Source organism: Bolinopsis microptera, chromosome 4 (genome assembly GCF_026151205.1).
Source record: "Bolinopsis microptera isolate Bmic1 chromosome 4, MBARI_Bmic_1.0, whole genome shotgun sequence".
NCBI lineage: Eukaryota > Metazoa > Ctenophora > Tentaculata > Lobata > Bolinopsidae > Bolinopsis > Bolinopsis microptera.
The window spans coordinates 14645698-14667515 of record NC_087075.1 but is presented as its reverse complement, the minus strand read 5'-3'; the positions used below and the strand labels follow the sequence as shown (position 1 = coordinate 14667515).

At 38.6% G+C, this 21818-nt stretch overlaps 1 protein-coding gene across 4 annotated transcripts; it reads right to left on the bottom strand.

Moving 5' to 3' along the window:
• Positions 1–3220: 3220 nt before the first annotated feature.
• On the bottom strand, positions 3221–21797 carry LOC134814337 (basic helix-loop-helix ARNT-like protein 2). 4 transcript variants are annotated; one of them, XM_063822432.1, is made up of 19 exons: positions 21720–21797; positions 21313–21406; positions 19187–19348; positions 17971–18079; positions 16475–16597; positions 15744–15878; positions 14692–14813; positions 14516–14575; positions 14277–14387; positions 12994–13126; positions 8290–8382; positions 7998–8085; positions 7770–7864; positions 7004–7206; positions 6514–6762; positions 6295–6389; positions 4733–4885; positions 4369–4619; positions 3221–4069 (listed from the first exon to the last, which is right to left on the bottom strand). In XM_063822432.1, the coding sequence occupies exons 1-19, from the start codon at positions 21766–21768 to the stop codon at positions 3944–3946; spliced, it is 2451 nt and encodes an 816-aa protein (XP_063678502.1). In that variant the 5' UTR covers positions 21769–21797; the 3' UTR covers positions 3221–3943. The 4 variants fall into 4 exon arrangements, with proteins under 4 accessions (XP_063678502.1, XP_063678504.1, XP_063678503.1 ...); XM_063822434.1 differs by having other exon boundaries at positions 4396–4619; XM_063822433.1 differs by having other exon boundaries at positions 3232–4069; positions 6514–6759.
• Positions 21798–21818: the final 21 nt, after the last annotated feature.

Genomic DNA, 21818 nt, shown 5'->3' with positions numbered 1-21818 from the left:
ACGCTTTGCTTTACCAATTTACCTTTGCAGTAGCGGCGCGAAAGTATAGTACATGGTTAGATTATGTAAATGAAATGCCAGTAAAAGGCAAATACCTGAACCGACGTTTAATGTTTATGAGCATATATGAGGCAGTGGAATAATTTTGAAACAAAGGGAGTAGTGAAGTTAAGTTTGTAGTTGCTCTAACCAGAGCCCTCTCGCTTGCAGTAGCGCGTCACGCAGTACGCGTAGGCACATGGCTATGTGAAGTTTGTAGCGCGATGCGTTATTGTGCCGCGTTGCTCTAACCAGAGCCCTCTCACTTGCAGTAGCGCGCGACCGTGAAACAAGCGCGTCACGCAGTACGCGTTTGTATCACGTGGTGACCCCCACCGTCGCTTCACTTGCTCTATCCAGAGCCCTTGCGCTTGCAGTAGCGCGCGCCCGCCTCACGGCGGTAAAAAGGGCTCTAGCCATGAACCCACCCAACGATTTTGGCACCACTGTACAGTGGTGCCAAAATTTCCCGCGCTTTTGTCCTCATATGCAACGTGTGTAGCCTTTCAGACATTGATTGCGTAAACGAGGTGTCGTACGTCACCTCCAGATCGGGTGACAGGGAGCTGACCATGCCCGAACCTAATTGATCATTGATTGGGTCTGAGGTCACGTGATTATGAGCCTATGAGGTCACGTGACTATGACGTCAACAGACCTTGGCCTCCGTTTCCCGCTGATTGGACCAAGTGAGCTTGCATGCTTGTGAATGTAGGTGTAAGTACAGCTGTATTGTAGTTTATACCTAATTAACCCCTATACACGGTCACTATGCACTATAGAAACCTGAAAAGTGGTTACTGCATACTGGAGGGAGAAGTGCCAGGACTACCTGCGCTACATAGACGCTGTTGTCAGCACTGCGCACGCGCGCACGAACCTTCCCATCGGGGTTCGTGGATAGGTGCTTTTCTTGACTTGTGAAACAAGCGCGCCCGAAGTGGCGCGAAAGCACATGGTTAGGTGAATCGCTTCACTATAGTGTGTAGTGTTTCGACGATACAGGGGGAGCCGCGCACTCGTGCGCGGCGGGTCATACAACGTATGACAAATACGCGTATACACATGGCTATGTGAATGTGCCGCGCACTAAATTATGCAACGCCGCTAGATCGGCGAAATGCGCTACTGTGCCTCGCCGAGCTTCGATGAATTGACATCGTCAATTAAAGCTAAGTCAATTGTCAATCCCGATCAAAATATTCAATCCCGGGATTTCAGAATTCGGGAATCCCGACAGCAAATGGCACTCATTCTCAAGTTTCGGGAATTCCCGACTGGAAATAATCGGGATCGCCTTCTTATCTTGCTTCTATTCACTAAACGAGAGGTATCCATGTTAGCATTTATAGAACTTTTTCAGTTTACAGATCAAAGGACTTTTGTTGTATTGAACTCTATTTTAACTATCAAATACCATTTTTTCAGTGCCACTCTATCAACAATTATACTAGGTTTAATAAAGTTTAGTGATGGTGAATCACCACGCACACATTTACAATTTTAAATAGTCACCAATCATTGATATTATATTGTACGTACGTACTGCGCGTCTTATAGTCGCGCGAAATTAATAAAGCTTTTCACACAAATATTTTGCTAGTAATAAGCTTATAGGAAGATCCTTCCACGATTTTCTATGATTTGTACATCGCAGAATGCAAATGGCAAACAGCAGTTTCAGTGAAATTAAAACGTTTAAGAGGATCGGCTACATAACCATAACATAGAAATATCTTCATGCATCAAACCGGGATATGTTAATCAGCTGGAGCAGGGTTTACAGTTAGGTTTACAGGTAGTAGGTACCACCTATCCATATTTCAAAGCTTAATTGTCAAGTTGTTATATATAAGGAATGTAAATGCAGAGAACAATCAATAAGATTTACCTAAATACAGAAATACTCTCGAATGTACATAGAATTACCGTTCCTTGGTACACATAAATCCTTAAAAATACATTAATTTCACCGAAACATGACCAATCGGAGTGATTAGCGTAACTTAAGCTGGCTGCTTGCCAGAATAGGAAGCTGAAAATAGGAAGCTGAAAATTACGCCTTTCATGTGAGATAAGAGAGAATATGATTAAGAATTATCTTCTCGTTGAATAAACCCTTCTTGAGATTCAATCATTCGATATCATAATCTATAAATATTTTACAAAATCAGTCGGCACTGCCAAAAGAGACACGCGTGCTCAATGAGCAGTCACTGCTCATCATGTTTGGATAAAATCTAACAGTAGCAATAAATTATCAACCTTTTAAAATTCTTTACATTCTATGTTTAAAACACGTTATAATATCGTTCTTCTCGAATAGCTATCACTTTCTACACGTCTTACAGTATGTAATATAATTGACTGTGAATCATTTACAGATTGCGAATCATTTAAGTATGCAGAATAGTATGAAAATATTTCATTTACCTGTATCAAAACAGAATCTACCCCAAATCTAAACCATATATTTTAACACTGTGTTTTACGTATAATGAAACTATTTGAAGCTGGCCTCTGTTATAGTTGGGATAGTTCACATATTTCGTAGTTAGATTTTGCAATTTTATACCCCCTCCCGGCCTTTCATTCCATAATCCACTTTTATAATAATAACACTAAGCTTCCCCCCATTCTGGCTTACGTAATAATATGTGGACCATCCCAAACATAAAGCTAGGCGGTGTGTAATTGAAAGCTGTGTGTAATGTCTCCCACATAGAAATAACAAGGTGCATAAACCCCAATACATTACATTACAACGCAATAACATAACAACATTACAACGCAATAACATTGCAATGAATAGTCACGTGGTCACACACACGTGTCTTCTCATAGTCACGTGGTCACACACGTGTCTTCTCATAGTCACGTGGTCACACACGTGTCTTCTCATAGTCACGTGGTCACACACACGTGTCTTCTCATAGTCACGTGGTCACACACACGTGTCTTCTCATAGTCACGTGGTCACACACGTGTCTTCTCATAGTCACGTGGTCACACACACGTGTCTTCTCATAGTCACGTGGTCACACACACGTGTCTTCTCATTGCAATGTTATACATTCATTGTAATGTAATTAAGTTTACACAACGTCCTTGAGAGTGGTATCCGAGGTTTTAAACTTAAAGTCGGTCAACTTGACATTTGACACGCAAGTGAACTTTTTTTCGTTATAGTGATACAGTAGTGTTACAGGGTGCTACCCTGTTACAGTAGTGTTACAGTAGTGTTACAGTATCGTCAGAACGCTTGGACAACAAGCTTGTACAAAAATAACAAGGCAAGAGACAGAAACAGCCACAAAAACAGTTTTAAAATTATCTTGAAAATCACAACTAAAATTTAAATGTTATTCCAAGCAATGCCATATGTAGACCATGCATACATATTACATATGGGAGCAGGGTTAGACCAGAATTTACTGTAATATGTTAAGTCACTTCTGGTCCACTCTGTAAAGTTACCATGCGTATTCCTTTATAAATATAGGCAGCAAAATTAATCTGTGTTATAAGTATTAGTAGTGTTATAAGTGTGCGATGATTATTAACTATTGAGATTATATTACATAATGATATAATTACTAGTAGCAGTATGTAACATAATAGATTTGTAAGTACAATTTCCAGTCGGTCCATGTACTTTTCAGTAAACTATGCTGTAAGATTTAAGTCTGTAAGAATGTTTCAGTAAATCAAACACAGGTCATCGCAATATTGCCTAAAATATGTGTGTATAACAGAGAAGCTGATTTTGGTCTTTACCGATTGTCCTTAATTGGGTCCTTTTAATCATCTTGACAGTCAGAGCGGAAATTTGTAATGTGACAGCAACAACCAACAGAGATCAATCATAATCTCACTAATTGTCACTCAATTAAGTGATTAACTCTCAATTATCCCACTTCGTTTTCTTCAAATACTGCTCATACTCCTGCAGTAGTTGGCGTTCTCGTTCGTTGTACAGCCTCGCTTGTTCGTATTGCTCCTTCGTGCGGATGTTGTGCACGTTCGGTAGCTGAAATGAGTCCTTTAATAAATTGATAAATAATTAATTTGGTTCAAAATTACAAGCACTCTTAATCAAGAAGAAGAAAATACTCTACACAGTATTTTCTTATCTTTGATTTAAAGCGTTAAATAATAGCATATAATAAAACTTACTACAGTGTGGAGGTAGTAAGTTTTATTGCTCCTGACACATGATAGCGATTAGCCAATCAGCATCGGGTAATAACTGTCACGTGTCAAAACAAACATAGCTCCCCACTAGTAGTCAAGTCTATTTAAATGATGGGCATACGATATTACACCCACCTGAGGAAGATATGCGAGTTGTTTTACTTGTTGGGGTGTTTGGGGGTTGTATTGCTGAGGGTTGCTGAGCTGTTGCTGTTGTTGGGGCTGTTGCTGTTGCTGTTGTTGTTGTTGTTGTTGTTGCTGTTGTTGTTGTTGTTGTTGCTGCTGCTGCTGCTGTTGTTGCTGCTGTTGTTGTTGTTGTTGTTGAGGCTGCTGCTGCTGCTGTTGTTGAGTTTGCTGATGCTGCAAGTTCAACATTCCAGCCACGCCTGTTAAGAGAATAAGTTAATAACGAACTTCAACAGGAATTTTATTCGGGCAATTCGTCAAAAAATGAACAAAAACGTGTAAAATGCGGGAAATATACTGTAAAATATCGGACCAGGGCCAGGTACAAGGGAATTGTGGGAGGAGCTAGTTGGAGTTAGCATTCTACTTTTAGTCTCCGTCTTTAGAGTTCCAATCTCAGCAATGTTGAGATGTTGAGCGGAGGAGTAGGGTTGCTGCTGCATTCCTTGGACAAGGTTGAATTGTCCTGAAAGGAATGTTATGTTTAGGAAATAGGCTTTTATCGTCAGTGCCGTGGTTTAAATGATATGAGGTTAAATTGGAAGGTCCGTGAGACTTATAAATGAGCTCCTTGGTGCCTGAAAGTGAAGCCTATGAAGTTCACATAGCATAATAAAATGCTTCTCCGAGAATTTTTGTATGGAGTTCGTTGAAAAACCGGGGCGGTTACCCCATTCCCTTGGTAAGTTAAAATTACAAATTTGTTTATTGTTGGCTAAACTAGCTGGAAAATGAAATTTAATTGACGTTTCAACAGCTTAAAAGGGAGACCCTCGCTTCCACACAATTTCACAGCTAACACTCCATCCAGCCAATGAGATGCGATAGAACCGCTACATCGTGTCAAAAACGGAGTTTCCTTTCCTCGCCAATTAAGGAATTGACACATTTAACAGCTTACCGTCGCGGGTGTTGAAAAGTAATTTAATAAATCTATCTTGTACACAATATATTGGAGACACTATCTTGTACACAATATATGGGAGACACTATCTTGTACACAATATATTGGAGACACTATCTTGTACACAATATATTGGAGACACTATCTTGTACACAATATATTGGAGACACTATCTTGTACACAATATATTGGAGACACTATCTTGTACACAATATATTGGAGACACTATCTTGTACACAATATATTTTATGGAGACACTATCTTGTACACAATATATTGGAGACACTATCTTGTACACAATATATTGGAGACACTATCTTGTACACAATATATTGGAGACACTATCTTGTACACAATATATTGGAGACACTATCTTGTACACAATATATTTTATGGAGACACTATCTTGTACACAATATATTGGAGACACTATCTTGTACACAATATATTGGAGACACTATCTTGTACACAATATATTGGAGACACTATCTTGTACACAATATATTGGAATTTGGAGACACTATCTTGTACACAATATATTGGAGACACTATCTTGTACACAATATATTGGAGACACTATCTTGTTCACAATATATTTTATGGAGACACTATCTTGTACACAATATATTGGAGACACTATCTTGTACACAATATATTGGAGACACTATCTTGTACACAATATATTGGAGACACTATCTTGTACACAATATATTTTATGGAGACACTATCTTGGGTTGAATTGTGCGCACATGTAATGAATTACACTTTTTAAACCTTTCGGGAAGAACGTAATGAACATTTTCGAGTAATATGAAGTGATAATCAGAAGCAATAAGTATTTGATGCAGAAATCAGAAGTCAAAAAGTAAACATATACATTCTGGGAGGCGCTTTTTTATGGGAGGCATACACCCGTACTATACATAGTTCTAATACTATACATTACTGGAAATATCGCATATTTGGCATACCCTGCATATCGGAGGTATACGGGTCTTGTTGTATCTGTTGTATGTTGTACTGGTGGTGTTGGGGCTGGTGTTGGACTGTCTGCTGAGTTCGGAACCTGGTGGGTGATGACGTCACAACATTGATGACGTCATAAAATCAACGTCAGAGCAAATATTACGAACCAAAGTTCAACATTTTGATTATTTGACCTTTTCCTCAGGTTGAAACACCAAACTTACCTATTCTGTTGTGATTGCTGCGGCTGCTGCTGTTGCTGCTGCACCTGAGGCTGCTGCACCTGCTGCTGTTGTTGTTGCTGTATCTGCTGAGAATGCTGAGAGTGTTGTTGTTGGGGTGGCTGAACTTGTAAGTGTTGTGGTTGAGGCTGGGAGAGTTGCTGAGGTTGGGAATGCTGGGGTGGGATTGTGAAGGGAGTATCTACTTCCATCCGGGTAATGGGGTCCAGGTGTAGCTTTGTCTGTAATCTTCTGAGTGAAGTCACGTGTTAAATCACGTGATCACATCATCCGTGTTAACATGATAATTCAATGTTTATAAATATAAGAAACTGATAGTTGGTATGAGCCAATGTAGGTAGACAGACGATTCATCTGATGAATCGTCTGAATCATTCATCAGTCATTAAAAAACAATAATAATGCTAGTTTTTATAATAATATAATTATAAATATACAATTTCATCATAAAAAATAAACAAATGTCACTAACCCGGAGCTGCAAAGTTCAACATTAGGAGTAACAACTGCAATATTAGTGGGTCTGTTAATGTCAGCCATGCCTGGGTGGAGGGTCTGAGAGTCCGGGATGTTGTCCAGAATACTCTGGGGATGGGAGGAGCGGGAACTGTCCATAGGTTGGGGCAGGCCGTGTTGGGGAGCTTGTTGTTGGGTTGGGTCTGCTTGGGTTGTGTGCTGGTGAAGAGAGGGAGTTTAGCTTTTACATAGTTCACATACTTTACTTTTTATTTAGTTTAACATAGTTTAAATACCTTACATAGTTTACACGCTTTACTTTTTATTTAGTTTAACATAGTTTAAATACCTTACATTTTACATAATTTACATATTTTACTTTTTATTCAGTTTAACATAGTTTAAATACCTTAAATTTTACATAGTTTACAAAAGTTTACATATCTTACAATTTACAATTACATAATGTGGAATTTTGGAAACACTTGAAAATGTGCTCTATGGTTTACAACACGTGTTTGATGGAGTGACCACGTGACCAAGTAAGGAATACGAATTTAAAATCTTAAGTTACAATTGTAACTGTTAAGATAATAACAATATCATATGATTTAAATATATTATATTAATGTAACTTGAACTAAAGTTAAAAATAAAGATTTTGACAATAAGTATTTTGTTTACAGTCGCCTTGGTAATGCTGCAATGCTTGAGTAAGTGACTCAGTTAGTGACCAATGACCATGTGACCAAGTTAGTGATCACGTGCCCTAATTAACTCACCTGTACTATCTGTGACGAAGTTATCATGTGACCAATGTCTGTACTCAACTTTGGTTTGCTTAGTTCCACCTTGCTCAAACCCGCCTCAGTGCGACCTGAAATGTGCAGGAGTGATATTAGCAATAATATAACATCACCGAATATCGAACAGTCGGATTTATTATGAAAACTAAAATGCAGCAGTCACTGTGGTTACTGTAATGATAAATAAACAGGAAAAACACCCACCTTTTTCATCCAGCTCGTTATTATCCAGCACAGCAATGTTGTTGCAGATGATGTACTGGAGTTGACCAGAGAATGGATTGTTGAATCCCTTGGAAAAGTAAGAACCGTATTATGAGAACGAACTAAAAGTGTATTAATTTGTTCTGAAAATATTATATTAGATGCACATAATTTCACACTCGTATAATATAGATACAAAACGTGTTGCCTAAAAATAAACTAATGATAATTTAGATAACACTCTGTGTACCTGGAAATAAACTAATGATAATTTAGATAACACTCTGTGTACCTGGAAACTGCCATGAAGCCACACCCATCTCCCTGATTTGGTTCTGAACCTGTACATTACTTTACAGTCTCCTGACTTTACTTTCTGATGAGCCTGAAATACACTTGTTACCATGGTTACACTACTAGTTACCATAGTTACCATGGTTACTATACACCCAGTGTTAACATCCACACTGAATTACTATGGTAACTAGTAGTGTTACCATGGTTACTATACACCCAGTGTTAACATCCACACTGAATTACTATGGTAACTAGTAGTGTTACCATGGTATAGAACGTAAAAATCAGGCATATCATGATTTTGTTAAGGAACCAGTTGATAGGAACCAGCTAAAATATGACCGTTTGAAAAAGTTTTGCACCAAACACGTTGACAAAGCCAAAAACATACACTACAAAAAATTCTTTGAACAACACAAAGATAATTCTAAGAAGCAGTGGCAGATGATTAACGGACTTCTGAATAGGAAACCAGCCAAACCTACATCGATAAAACTGTCGGACGAAAACGGACAAGTCAGCACTCCGGCAGCAGTAGCAGAAAAATTTAATGATCACTTCTCAAACATCGCTCCAAAAATTAAATCTGAAATTAGTAGTAGGACCACTTTCGATCCTGGTGGGGCCCAGGGGACACTACGTAACCCTTCTCCAAATAGTATCTACATAAAACCAGTCACAACTACCGAAGTTCAAGACGTTATTAACCTATTTAAGAATAAAGCTACTCTTGACACCAAAATCCAACCACTCAAAATTGCCAACAGCTGTCATAATTTTACCACTGTATTGGCCCACGTTGTTAACAGCTCGTTCGAACAAGGGGTCTTTCCCCAAGCCTTGAAAACGGCAAAAGTAGTTCCTGTACATAAAGGTGGATCTAAAACTGACATCAAAAATTACAGACCGATATCTCTACTTGCCACTTTCTCAAAAGTCTACGAAAAGCTTATGCACAATCGAGTCATAAATTTCTTGGATACCTACAATATACTTTGTGAAAATCAATACGGCTTCCGCCCAGGTAGGTCTTGTGAACATGCACTTCTTAATGCTAAAGACAGAATCCTCAATTCAATGTCTAAAAAGCAAGTTACTTTGCTCCTCTTGATTGACTTTAGCAAAGCCTTTGACCTTGTGGATCACTCCATACTCCTGAATAAGCTCGAGCACTATGGCATAAGAGGTCTAACTTTAAACTGGTTTAAATCATATCTTATGAACAGAAACCAGTTTGTATCAATTGGATCCTCTGAATCCTCAGCCAATCCAATTATTTACGGTGTACCCCAAGGTTCAATTTTGGGACCTCTCCTTTTTATAATCTACATAAACGATCTTCCTCAAATATCAGAAATAGCTAATTTCATCATGTACGCAGATGATGCAAACATTTTCCTAACAGGAGAAAATATAAACGAGGTTTATGATAAGCTCAAAATTCTTAGCGATGTCTTAGTTAAATGGGTAGATAACAACGGATTAGCTCTAAATCTTAAAAAAAACGAATTATATGATCTTTTCTCGGCAAAGAAACCTCATTTATCGCGATGTAGTAATTTCTGGTGTCACAATCGAAAGAAAAACAGAAGCCCGTTTCTTAGGTGTTATAATAGATAACAAACTGAACTGGTCGCAACATATTTCTGCCATGAAAATGAAAATGGCCAGATACATTGGAGTCATGTACAAACTTAAAAAATATTTGCCTCTGGAAGCACGTTTACAAATATATCACAGCTTTGTGCAGTCTCACCTTAATTACTGCTCCCTCGTCTGGGGTTTTGCTGCCAAATCCCATATAGAAACACTATTTGTTAAACAGAAAATGGGTCTTAGAGCAATACTACCAGGTTTTGTTAATTACTGGTACAAAGATGGTACACCACCAGCAAGTACCAAGTCTGGTTTCTATGTACACAAAATATTGACAGTTCAAAGTATCATCGTGAAGAACGCATTAGTTTTTATACATAAGCTAAAAAACTTCCCAAGTCTAGTGCCTCCCTCTATAAAGAAAACAATACCTAACAGTGCACCAATATTTAACGTCGCCGATCCGGATTCGAGTCTTACAACTTTATGGTCAGATGAATACGGTAAACACCCTTACAATAATTCAGTATTCTACAAAGGTCCACTATTAGCAAAAAACAGATATAGTGTCGCAGCAACTTCCTTGCCAAGTCTATTCAACCTTAACATCTACAAAAGGTGCATAAAAAACATGCTCATTGATCAACAAAACGAGGGCATTGCAGACGAATGGCCTAACTTTATGTTATACAATATAACGGGACTAAGGAAATCAGAGCGCAACATCAACCGTAATGCTAATAATAACTCTGTCCCATAAGCACGCCATCACAGAATCAATTTCACTGCATACCATCTCAGTTACACTGCCATCAATTCGCCAGCAAAAACGGCATGACGCTATGCGACTGATAACAGTCGTTAAATTTTTAAAAATTTTGGAATAGCTAGCTAGCAGTAGCTATGCGCCTGTTTCCACTCTAACAACTCTAAAAGCATATTAATATGATAATTTCAACTAAAGGCAACTTTATATGTGCTCAGCTATGTTTTGTTTCGACAAGCTCTATTATATACATTTTATTCGTTTTAATGAGATCTAATCTTGTATGAGTTTTGAGTTTGAATTGATAACACTTATTATATATATTATTTTTTGAGTAAACATTGGCTGGTACTTCGGGCCGGTCCCCAACAAAAAAATGGTTACTATACACCCAGTTTTAACATCCACACTGAATTACTATGGTAACTAGTAGTGTTACCATGGTTACTATACACCCAGTGTTAACATCCACACTGAATTACTATGGTAACTAGTAGTGTTACCATGGTTACTATACACCCAGTTTTAACATCCACACTGAATTACTATGGTAACTAGTAGTGTTACCATGGTTACTATACACCCAGTTTTAACATCCACACTGAATTACTATGGTAACTAGTAGTGTTACCATGGTTACTATACACCCAGTGTTAAACTCCACACTGAATTGATAAGTTCTACTTTAAAATTAATCTACTACTAAAGCTTGGAGTCCGAACACGGTTAGTTTACCATCAAGTTAAGAGCAGACGATCTGTAATGGTTTCAATTCCACTAATTAAACTGCAAAATAAGACATCAAGCAAGGCTACAAATAGCTGGGGCAAGGCAACACCCTACTATTATATAATGGTCTTCTTTCCTAGTGTCGAAAAGTCCCAATTGATGGGACTTGGGTAAAGATTTTAAAACAATATTTGTGTGTTTTAAGAATTGTTCAAGTTTAGGGTGTCCATCGAAGAACGATACATACACATTAAAAGAAAATTTTCTTGTGTTTCACTTAGGTTACATGGAATTTGTTTTGATGTTTATCTTTGTTTAAAACTGAATCAAGATAAATTGGTCGAGATCCCACGTTTAAGGTTATTTAATTTTACTTTCAAAAACACTTGTTACCATGGTTACACTACTAGTTACCATAGTTACCATGGTTACTATACACCCAGTGTTAAAATCCACACTGAATTGATAAGTTCTACTTTAAAATTAATCTACTACTAAAGCTTGGACTCAGAACACGGTTAGTTTACCATCAAGTTAAGAGCAGACGATCTGTAATGGTTTAAATTCCACTAATTAAACTGTAAAATAAGACGTCAAGCAAGGCTACAAATAGCTGGGAAAAGGCAACACCCTACTATTATATAATGGTTTTCTTTCCTAGTGTTGAAAAGTCCCAACAGAGGGGACTTGGTAAAGATTGTAAACAACACTTGTAAGAATTGTTCAACACTTGTAAAACTTGTTTATTGAAGAACGATACATACATGTATTAAAAGAATATTTTCTTGTGTTTCACTTAGGTTACATGGAATTTGCTTTGATGTTTATCTTTGTTCTAAAACTGAATCAAGATAAATTGGTCGATATCCCACGTTTGTTTAAAAGGTTATTTAATTTAACTTTTAAAGACACGCAACACGTCATAGGCCACTACAAAATTTAGCAATCAATTAGTCACACTAATGAAGTTAAAACTTGAAATAATGTTAACAGTCAAAGAAGTTCCGACTTTACAGAAGGAACATGCGCAAATATTAATGTCAGATACCGTAAAGGTTCATTACGTTTTAGGTACAGGATAATTGTACATTGGAGGATAAATTCTATGCACAAAATAATTTCCTTGTGTTTCATTTAGGATACATATAATATTTTTGTCCCGACGATTGTGTCCTGGCAGAGCACTATTTTCAAATCATATGATTATTCCAGCATGTCCATTTCTCACAACGTTCTAAAAGATATAACAAAAATCTCAAATAATGATTTTTGAAAGTCTAATACCTTACTCGGGAATATTATAGCGGGTTAATTTATGACTGGGAAAATTAATGACCGGGAAAAATATGGCGGAATTTTCCAAAACCCACCAAGCATCAAAATGTATTACTATTAGTTTACCTTACTCGGGAACATTATAGCGGGTTAATTTATGACTGGGAAAATTAATGACCGGGAAAAATATGGCGGAATTTTCCAAAACCCACCACTTTATCCCAGTCATAATATTCCCGAGTAAGGTAATAATATTTCCTTGTAGTTTCAGTTAAAACACACCATCACGACCACCAACTAATTACCTAATTAACTAATGACAGCATTACTCACATCAGTCAGTTTAGACAGGTCGCTAGGGTGGTAGAACTTGTAGATACTAGTTCCGATCAGCTCGTGTGGCAAGTACTCCAATACGGCGGTAGTTCGGGGGTCTACAAACAGAAACTTGTCATCCATCGTCAACCTGGGGGGAGAGAGCATGCTGTTATGGGATATTTTAAAACTTATTTTAATGGAGCAAACCTCGGACAAAGTTTAACTTAATTTGTGTTGATTAAGTGTATTCATATTTTATTGCTTTGGCCCTTGAGGTACTATTGTCCCAACAAGTAAGCTAATCTACAATAAGTTTAGAAATATTACTCCTCTGATTGCTGTGGTTTCTACAGTTACTTTTGTACAAGCTTGTATAATACAGGATTAGCTGTATAATTTCAATTTGCACATCAAAGCAAAGAGAACGGATAACATTACACTCTATAGAGCTATAGTTTTACTGCCGGAGCGGTATTTGCATAATATGATTATACATAACATTAACATATTATGTTAATTGTATTCCTGTCAAAGTTTGTAATTGATGTTATATCTATCCCACAATAGTAATCCTTGTACGGCAAGAGTTAATGTTATGCTGTATTACTATTAAGTATTTAAAAGCTAATGAGGGTAGAAACTTAAAAACATAGTTACCAAAACCCGGTCAACATGTTTTGTAATATTTGCCAAATTTTGTGTTTAAATTTCTACAGTCACAACTTGGCTCCACGATTGAGCATAATTTATGAATCAGTTATGCGCTCTTTTTGCAATATTTATGCATTATTTATGGACTGTTTGTGCATTATTTATGGACTGTTTGTGCATTATTTATGGACTGTTTGTGCAATGTACTTCAAACTAATCGCAATAATACTAAGCCACTGATGTATACTCGGACACAAAGTTATGTTAAGAAATATCTTACAGTAATTTATTAATTAAGTGATACAAAATGTATTTGATACGCAACCTGACACACAGTATGTATCACTTAATTAAATTATATGGATTCAGTAAATTAAGAGCGGTTTACTAGCTGTTGCTTCAGCTGGGCTACCTTTTAACATTACTTTATTAACTTTTACACACTTAAGCTACTTAAGCTTATACTTACATACTTACATACTTTGACTGGTATAAATCAGATAATCAACTAATTTTAAATTATTATCTCACGCATGATTTCTTTTTCTGTGAGAACAAACCCGCTAACAGCTTGTAATTAACGATTAATTAACGATTAATTATAAAAATCTATAAAAATCTCCGTGAAACAATCTACTAATAATCACCTCCAATTAAAAACGTTCGGTTGTTTCAAGCTTTTGACAGGGACTTGTAGAACCCGCCCTACAGCAACCAAACAGGTAAAATCTCCTAGCTCCTCTTCAGACTCATCACCACTGAAGTGGAAATAGGTTAGTCAAAATTGAAACAATTCAATAACTTAATTAATTGGCTCATATAATTCGGTTAATCAATCTGCAATTCATTGATTTTCTGAAAGTTTGAGTAAAAGCCAAAGTCTAACCTGTATTTGATGAGATCCTCGGACATGGAGAAAGTATCAACATCCCAGTTCTTCAGATACCTGCGATATGAACAATTAGCTGGTATATTCACTTATTCGTTATCATGATTTGATATTAAGTTAGTAGTTCTGATTACCATTAAATATTAAAATAACCCCAGAAACCCCCTACTAACCCAGTCACGTGCACTATTGTATAAGCTGTCGCGTTCTTCTTCTTATCTTCAATTGTTTGACCGTCAGGACCTCGTTTTCCGTGTCTCATACGGCAGAAGAAAGAACGACGAGACCCTGAAATCTGATAGAGAAAGTGTGTTATTGATTATCGATTAGTTACTGTAAATTAATTGATTATTAATTACTAACAATATCTGGTGGATATTGTGAAATCATTAGTTATTTATTTAATCCCAAACATCCTCAAACAGAGATGGAGAAACTGTCGATATATAAGACCCAGAACTAATAGTCTGTGATAAAGCTGGTACGGGGAGGGGGCCGGGGGGCTATAAAGCTGGTACTATAAAGCTGGTACGGGGGACAGTACGCTATAAAAACGGGACGTGACGCAAATACTAAATTCTGGGTTCCCTATATCTATCGTGTGTGACAATCGCATTAATTTTTACCAAAAAAGGTTCACCTAGTGCTGAATTCATCAGGAGAAGAAGAAATAGAAAAGGCATAAATATCGATCGGACCGTAATTTCAGAGGATTGCTCACTGTAATTGCTATTTATTACGTGGCAGTTTGTGGCAGTTTATACGTTGGTGGCATGACAGGTGAACTACTACTACTACTACTACTACAGGTGAAGCTGTCAACATATAGGGGTATCCCTGTCAACTATCATAATGTATAGTTTAGTAGTACACTAGTAGTGTAGAATATCAAAACCTTACAAAACAATGACGGTATAACCAGAACTAGGGACAATACCATTCACTTTAACATTTCTCCGCTGATTGCAAAACAAATCATAATACCATTCACTTTAACATTTCTCCGCTGATTGCAAAACAAATCATAAAATGTTTGCCACAATGAGGAATTGGAAATCCTAGCACTCTAAAGTAAGTACTAGTAAGTTATGACGTCACTATGACGTCATCATACCGCTAACTATAAGTTATGACGTCACCATGACGTCATCATACCGCTAACTATAAGTTATGACGTCACTATCTATATCACATATCACGTGGAATATCCAGTACCCACACTGACCATGTTGAAGTCTGCAGCAGTACTCTTCTTCTCCCCTGCAGTGTGGTCACAGTCAGTGACCAGCAGCTGCTCCTTCACCAACTCCTGGTCACACGGGTGTATGATATCCAGGAACCCTAGCTCACATAGGTCCTCCTGATGGGAATTAGTTTGTTAATTGGGTTATAGGTACAGAATTTAGTAATTAGTAATTAGTAGATCAGTTTGTGAATTAAACAATTTTTCTATGGTTAAAATTGCAAGATAACAACAAAATAGCCAAGGGGACAAAAGTAACAAACAAAAGTAACGAATAGAACAAAATAAACTAACCTAGGTGTGGTTGAGCACGCGACTAACACTGTTAAACCACACTAACCTTGGTGTGGTTGAGAACGTGACTAACACTGTTAAACCACACTAACCTTGGTGTGGTTGAGCACGTGACTAACACTGTTAAACCACACTAACCTAGTTGTGGTTGAGCACGTGACTAACACTGTTAAACCACACTAACCTTGGTGTGGTTGAGCACGTGACTAACACTGTTAAACTACACTAACCTAGTTGTGGTTGAGCACGTGACTAACACTGTTAAACCACACTGCACTAACCTTGGTGTGGTTGAGCACGTGACTAACACTGTTAAACAACACTAACCTTGGTGTGGTTGAGAACGTGACTAACACTGTTAAACTACACTAACCTAGTTGTGGTTGAGCACGTGACTAACACTGTTAAACCACACTAACCTTGGTGTGATTGAGAACGTGACTAACACTGTTGCTTGCGTACAATATTCTCTGATTCTCACAGCTAACTATAAACAAGAACCCGTCCTCAGCCTCTAGAATAAGGTGCTTCAGTTCTTCATCCTGAGTGTTACCAGGTGTTACCAGGTGTTACCAAGTGTTACCAGGGAGTTACTAATAGGAAGGGAGTAGCAGAATAATTAATAGTTCATGGTTTACCTTTCAAAGTTCCAAAGTTCGCGGTAAATTTGGGCGTGGTAAATTTAAGCGTGGTAAATAAATGGTTTTACAGTACCAGGTGGAGGCGTTATAAAATGTAGCTTGTTATTTCCGGATTGCAAGATGTCATAGGATTACAAGATATAGATACTTGTAAAATATCCAAAGCTTGCAATTTGCATCTCAGAAGAGATTGTAAAATCATACATCTACATATAATACACAGCACATATAAATCATACATTCTACAGCATATCACATATAATTACAAATTTACATCAACACTCTCCACAGTGTATGCCACTTACTCCTTCATAAATTTAACTTATGCCACTTATTACAAATATGCATACATTCTGGCAGCTAATCAGAATACCAGACGCGTACATACAGCTGAACTACAGGGTGGGCCAAAAGTCACTGTACATACAGCTGAACTATGTCAGATGCTCTCCCTCCCTCCCTCCCTCTCTCCTTTCTCTCTCTCTCTCTCTCTCTCTCTCTCTCTCTCTCTCTCTCTCTCTCTCTCTCTCTCTCTCTCTCTCTCTCTCTCTCTCTCTCTCTCTCTCTCTCTCTCTCTCTCTCTCTCTCTCTCTCTCTCTCTCTCTCTCTCTCTCTCTCTCTCTCTCTCTCTCTCTCTCTCTCTCTCTCTCTCTCTCTCTCTCTCTCTCTCTCTCTCTCTCTCTGCAACTCATTGTAAATCTGTAGCTCCTCGCCAGGTTGGAGTAGGTAAAATTACAATGCACAATAACTTTGATAATACGCCGAATTTTACCAGCTCGACAAATAAAAGTAACGCGTATTTAAGTACCACGCACGTTGAAAAGTAACACGTGGGTTTTAGCTGACGTTTGTTGGCTTCATTATTACAACGATAGAAACAGTAAATACAATCTCTGATTACTCTTTCTAGATGTATTATACAGAAGCTTATGAGTTCTTTGAGTGAAATAGTTGCTCAATGTTTTGAAAAGATAGTTATAAAAAATACTTTTGTTTCAGAAGAAATCACCCGAAAGAGATGATATAATATTAATATATTATTTTATATCCAATTACGGATATAATTCAAGAGCTTGTAAGGAAAATATGGATTTAGTAATTTAGTAAGTTATTCTGACACTGATGATTGCATTTGCATGAAACTTTGAGTTTGTAGAATCGTTGTTTTCATTGTACAATGCTCCCCTCCCGGGTAGAGCACTCGTGAAACTGGATTTCTTCAAAAGAAACATCATAATATATTATATATGTATATAATAATATAAATAACTTACAGTAAGAAAGGTAGGTCTCAATTGGTTCTTGTGGCCTCCCCCATTAGCATATCTCAGCGCTTTGAGGTGTCTCACAGCCATCTTCAGAATGGTTAGCTTGTCCGGTCGTCTGAAGGAACGAGTGCTAGTTACCATAGTAACGAGTGGTCACCAACCCTTTTAGTTTAAATTGGACTAATTAATGATTATTGAGCTATTAGTTAATGAATTAAATTAAAATTTCTAACCAGTGTTACTCCAGTCGTGCATATAAAGTTATGTAATATGGTTATATCTTATTTATCTCCTTTATCTGCACTACAGTGCTCAACTTGATGTCAAGGAGCAAATTATAGAACAAATGAAACAAAGTTCAAATGGCAAGTTCAACTTCAGGTTTCACACTATGCGCGCTTATTAAGCTGTGCAATTATTTGGCCCTAAAATAATCTCCGAATTTATGTATTTTGTCAGATCAATTTTGGCAGAAATTTTAATGTTTGAACTTTAAAATCTTCAATTTAGACTAACTGATTCGGAGAAGAGGAAGACAACATTCCTGCCTTGGTCAATCCCACATTGGTATCTGGTTCATCGTGGTTACTAGAAAAATGTTCCTTACCGTATAATTGGTGTGCACAGTGCAGCGTGCACAGTATTGGTGTACACTGTGCACAATGCAGCGTGCACAGTATTGGTGTGCACTGTGCACAGTGCAGCGTGCATAGCATTGGTGTGCACTGTGCACAGTGCAGCGTGCACAGTATTGCATTGGTGTGCACTGTGGACAGTATTGGTGTGCACAGTGCACAGTGCAGTGTGTACAGTATTGGTGTGCACCGTGCACAGTGCACAGTATTGGTGTGCACAGTGCACAGTGCAGCGTGCACAGTATTGGTGTGCACTGTACAAAGTATTGGTGTACACTGTGCACAGTGCAGTGTGCACAGTATTGGTGTGCACCGTGCACAGTGCAGTGTGCACAGTATTGGTGTGCACTGTGCACAGTGCAGTGTGCACAGTATTGGTGTGCACTGTGCACAGTGCAGCGTGCACAGTGTATTTTATATCTAAGTCGTGTGAGCCATGCGCATTAAATTAAGCGAATTTCTTTATCTGCACGACTCAAGCTCACAACTTACCCTGACTACTAGAAAGGACAATATATCCAGCAATTCAGCATGTAACCATGGTAACCAGCATGTATATTGCCCCTAAATCCCCTCGTTTGACTAACCTTGAAACAACGGAGCACATGGGTACCATAGCTGCCAGCTCGTCAATGTACATGTTCATCTTGTCTCTTCTCCTCTTCTCTATCGCATTGTGAGATACTTTACCAGAGGGTTTACCGTCAGCTCCCTCTAGGAGCGAGTCAGTGTCATCTTCGTTGGAGGAGCTGAGGGGGGGTGTGGAATTAGATCAGGTGTTTCTGAGGGGGGGGGGTGTGCAATTAGATCAGGTGTTTCTGTAAGGGGGGTGTGGAATTAGATCAGGTGTTTCTGAGGGGGGTGTGGAATTAGATCAGGTGTTTCTGTAAGGGGGGTGTGCAATTAGATCAGGTGTTTCTGAGGGGGGTGTGGAATTAGATCAGGTGTTTCTGTAAGGGGGGTGTGGAATTAGATCAGGTGTTTCTGTAAGGGGGGTGTGGAATTAGATCAGGTGTTTCTGTAAGGGGGGTGTGGAATTAGATCAGGTGTTTCTGAGGGGGGTGTGGAATTAGATCAGGTGTTTCTGTAAGGGGATCAGGTGTTTCTGTAAGGGGGGTGTGGAATTAGATCAGGTGTTTCTGTAAGGGGGGTGTGGAATTAGATCAGGTGTTTCTGTAAGGGGGGTGTGGAATTAGATCAGGTGTTTCTGAGGGGGGTGTGGAATTAGATCAGGTGTTTCTGTAAGGGGGGTGTGGAATTAGATCAGGTGTTTCTGTAAGGGGGGTGTGGAATTAGATCAGGTGTTTCTGTAAGGGGGGTGTGGAATTAGATCAGGTGTTTCTGTAAGGGGGGTGTGGAATTAGATCAGGTGTTTCTGTAAGGGGGGTGTGGAATTAGATCAGGTGTTTCTGTAAGGGGGGTGTGGAATTAGATCAGGTGTTTCTGTAAGGGGGGTGTGGAATTAGATCAGGTGTTTCTGTAAGGGGGGTGTGGAATTAGATCAGGTGTTTCTGTAAGGGGGGTGTGGAATTAGATCAGGTGTTTCTGTAAGGGGGGTGTGGAATTAGATCAGGTGTTTCTGTAAGGGGGGTGTGGAATTAGATCAGGTGTTTCTGTAAGGGGGGTGTGGAATTAGATCAGGTGTTTCTGTAAGGGGGGTGTGGAATTAGATCAGGTGTTTCTGTAAGGGGGGTGTGGAATTAGATCAGGTGTTTCTGAGGGGGGTGTGGAATTAGATCAGGTGTTTCTGTAAGGTTTAGAAATACAATCTGAATATATTGCAGGTCTATAAATTTGCTGACGAGTACGCCTAGTTTGCTACTGAGACTAGTGGTGAACACTGTGAACACACTGGTTAAGACCAGTGTTCAGTTCTCCATATCGTTGCCCTCCAGGATGAAACTATTCCTTCATCTTGGGCTGGCGATATCCACAGTGCACGGAATGATTGTAACAGTTGGGAGTGTACGGAGAGTGGTGTTGCAGCGTGTACCCTTATGGCTTGCCCTGAACCACCAGTTACATGCAAGGTTAGATGCGAGTACAATAGATTACAAGCCAGGCGAGGTATTCAGGAGAGCTTGTGACACCTGCACGTGTCTTGCAACTGGGGAGGAAGCGTGCACGTTCCAAGCTTGTTCGGACGTGACGTGTGTGCACATGAGTAATGTATACTTGGTGGGGAGGCGTGACGTGTGTGCACATGAGTAATGTATACTTGGTGGGGGAGGCGTGACGTGTGTGCACATGAGTAATGTATACTTGGTGGGGGAGGCGTGACGTGTGTGCACATGAGTAATGTATACTTGGTGGGGGAGGCGTGACGTGTGTGCACATGAGTAATGTTTACTTGGTGGGGGAGGCGTGACGTGTGTGCACATGAGTAGTGTTTACTTGGTGGGGGAGGCGTTTAAAGATGGGCGCAATTTTTGTCACTGCAGTGAGAGAGGGTTTGTTTACTGCACAACTGCACAAGGACTGCCCTCAGCTTCAGAACAACTGACTCTCAGAACAACTGACTCTCAGCAATTTATATCGTGGTTTAATGAGATGAAGACGTTTTAAAATCTTTATTTTACAGTAATTTAGCGGAATAGTAAATAATTTGTCTGGTCCAGCTTTGTTTTCATGTACTTGGGAGACACTTCACGGTTGTTACTATGGTAACTAGCAGTTGTTTCTACTTCAGAATAGTGGTTACAAAAAGACTCACAATTTCATCTTCTTGTTAGGTGGGTCGTCAAAGAGGACTCCATCAGGTTTGATAGCGTTGTTGATAGCGTTCTGTAAGGTGTGCAACTCTGACGCTGAAAAAAGGAAAGTCCGTTGTAACAACATTAGTTATTTGATCACTGAGTTGCGCAAACAAGCAAAATCAAATATTATTAATTATTGTGCTCTTCTAAATTCATTTAAACCACAAACTGCTCAATGCAAGTTATGGTGATTAAACTTAGTAACACATGGTAACACATGGTAACACATGGTAAGTGGTAACGCATAGTAACACGTCATGGTAACACCTAGTAACACATGGTAACGCCTGGTAACGCCTAGTAACACCTAGTAACACCTAGTAACACATGGTAACACCGTACCTGGTAACACCTAGTAACTTACCCGACACATCAGTGAGGCTGTTATCAATCGGAACTACCTTTTCAGCCATTATCCATAACAATTAATCCACTGCTACAAAGATTTCACTGTTAAAGTTTG

Bases quoted from the DNA above. Each gene is read 5' to 3' on its own strand.
- LOC134814337 (XM_063822432.1), bottom strand. From the start codon at position 21,768: ATGGCTGAAAAGGTAGTTCCGATTGATAACAGCCTCACTGATGTGTCG. The intron at 18,080-19,186 runs GTTAGTCAAACG...TCGTTCCTTCAG, and splicing joins ATGTGCTCCGTTGTTTCAAG to ACGACCGGACAAGCTAACCA. The intron at 6,763-7,003 runs GTTAGTGACATT...GACTTCACTCAG, and splicing joins GTTGAACTTTGCAGCTCCGG to AAGATTACAGACAAAGCTAC.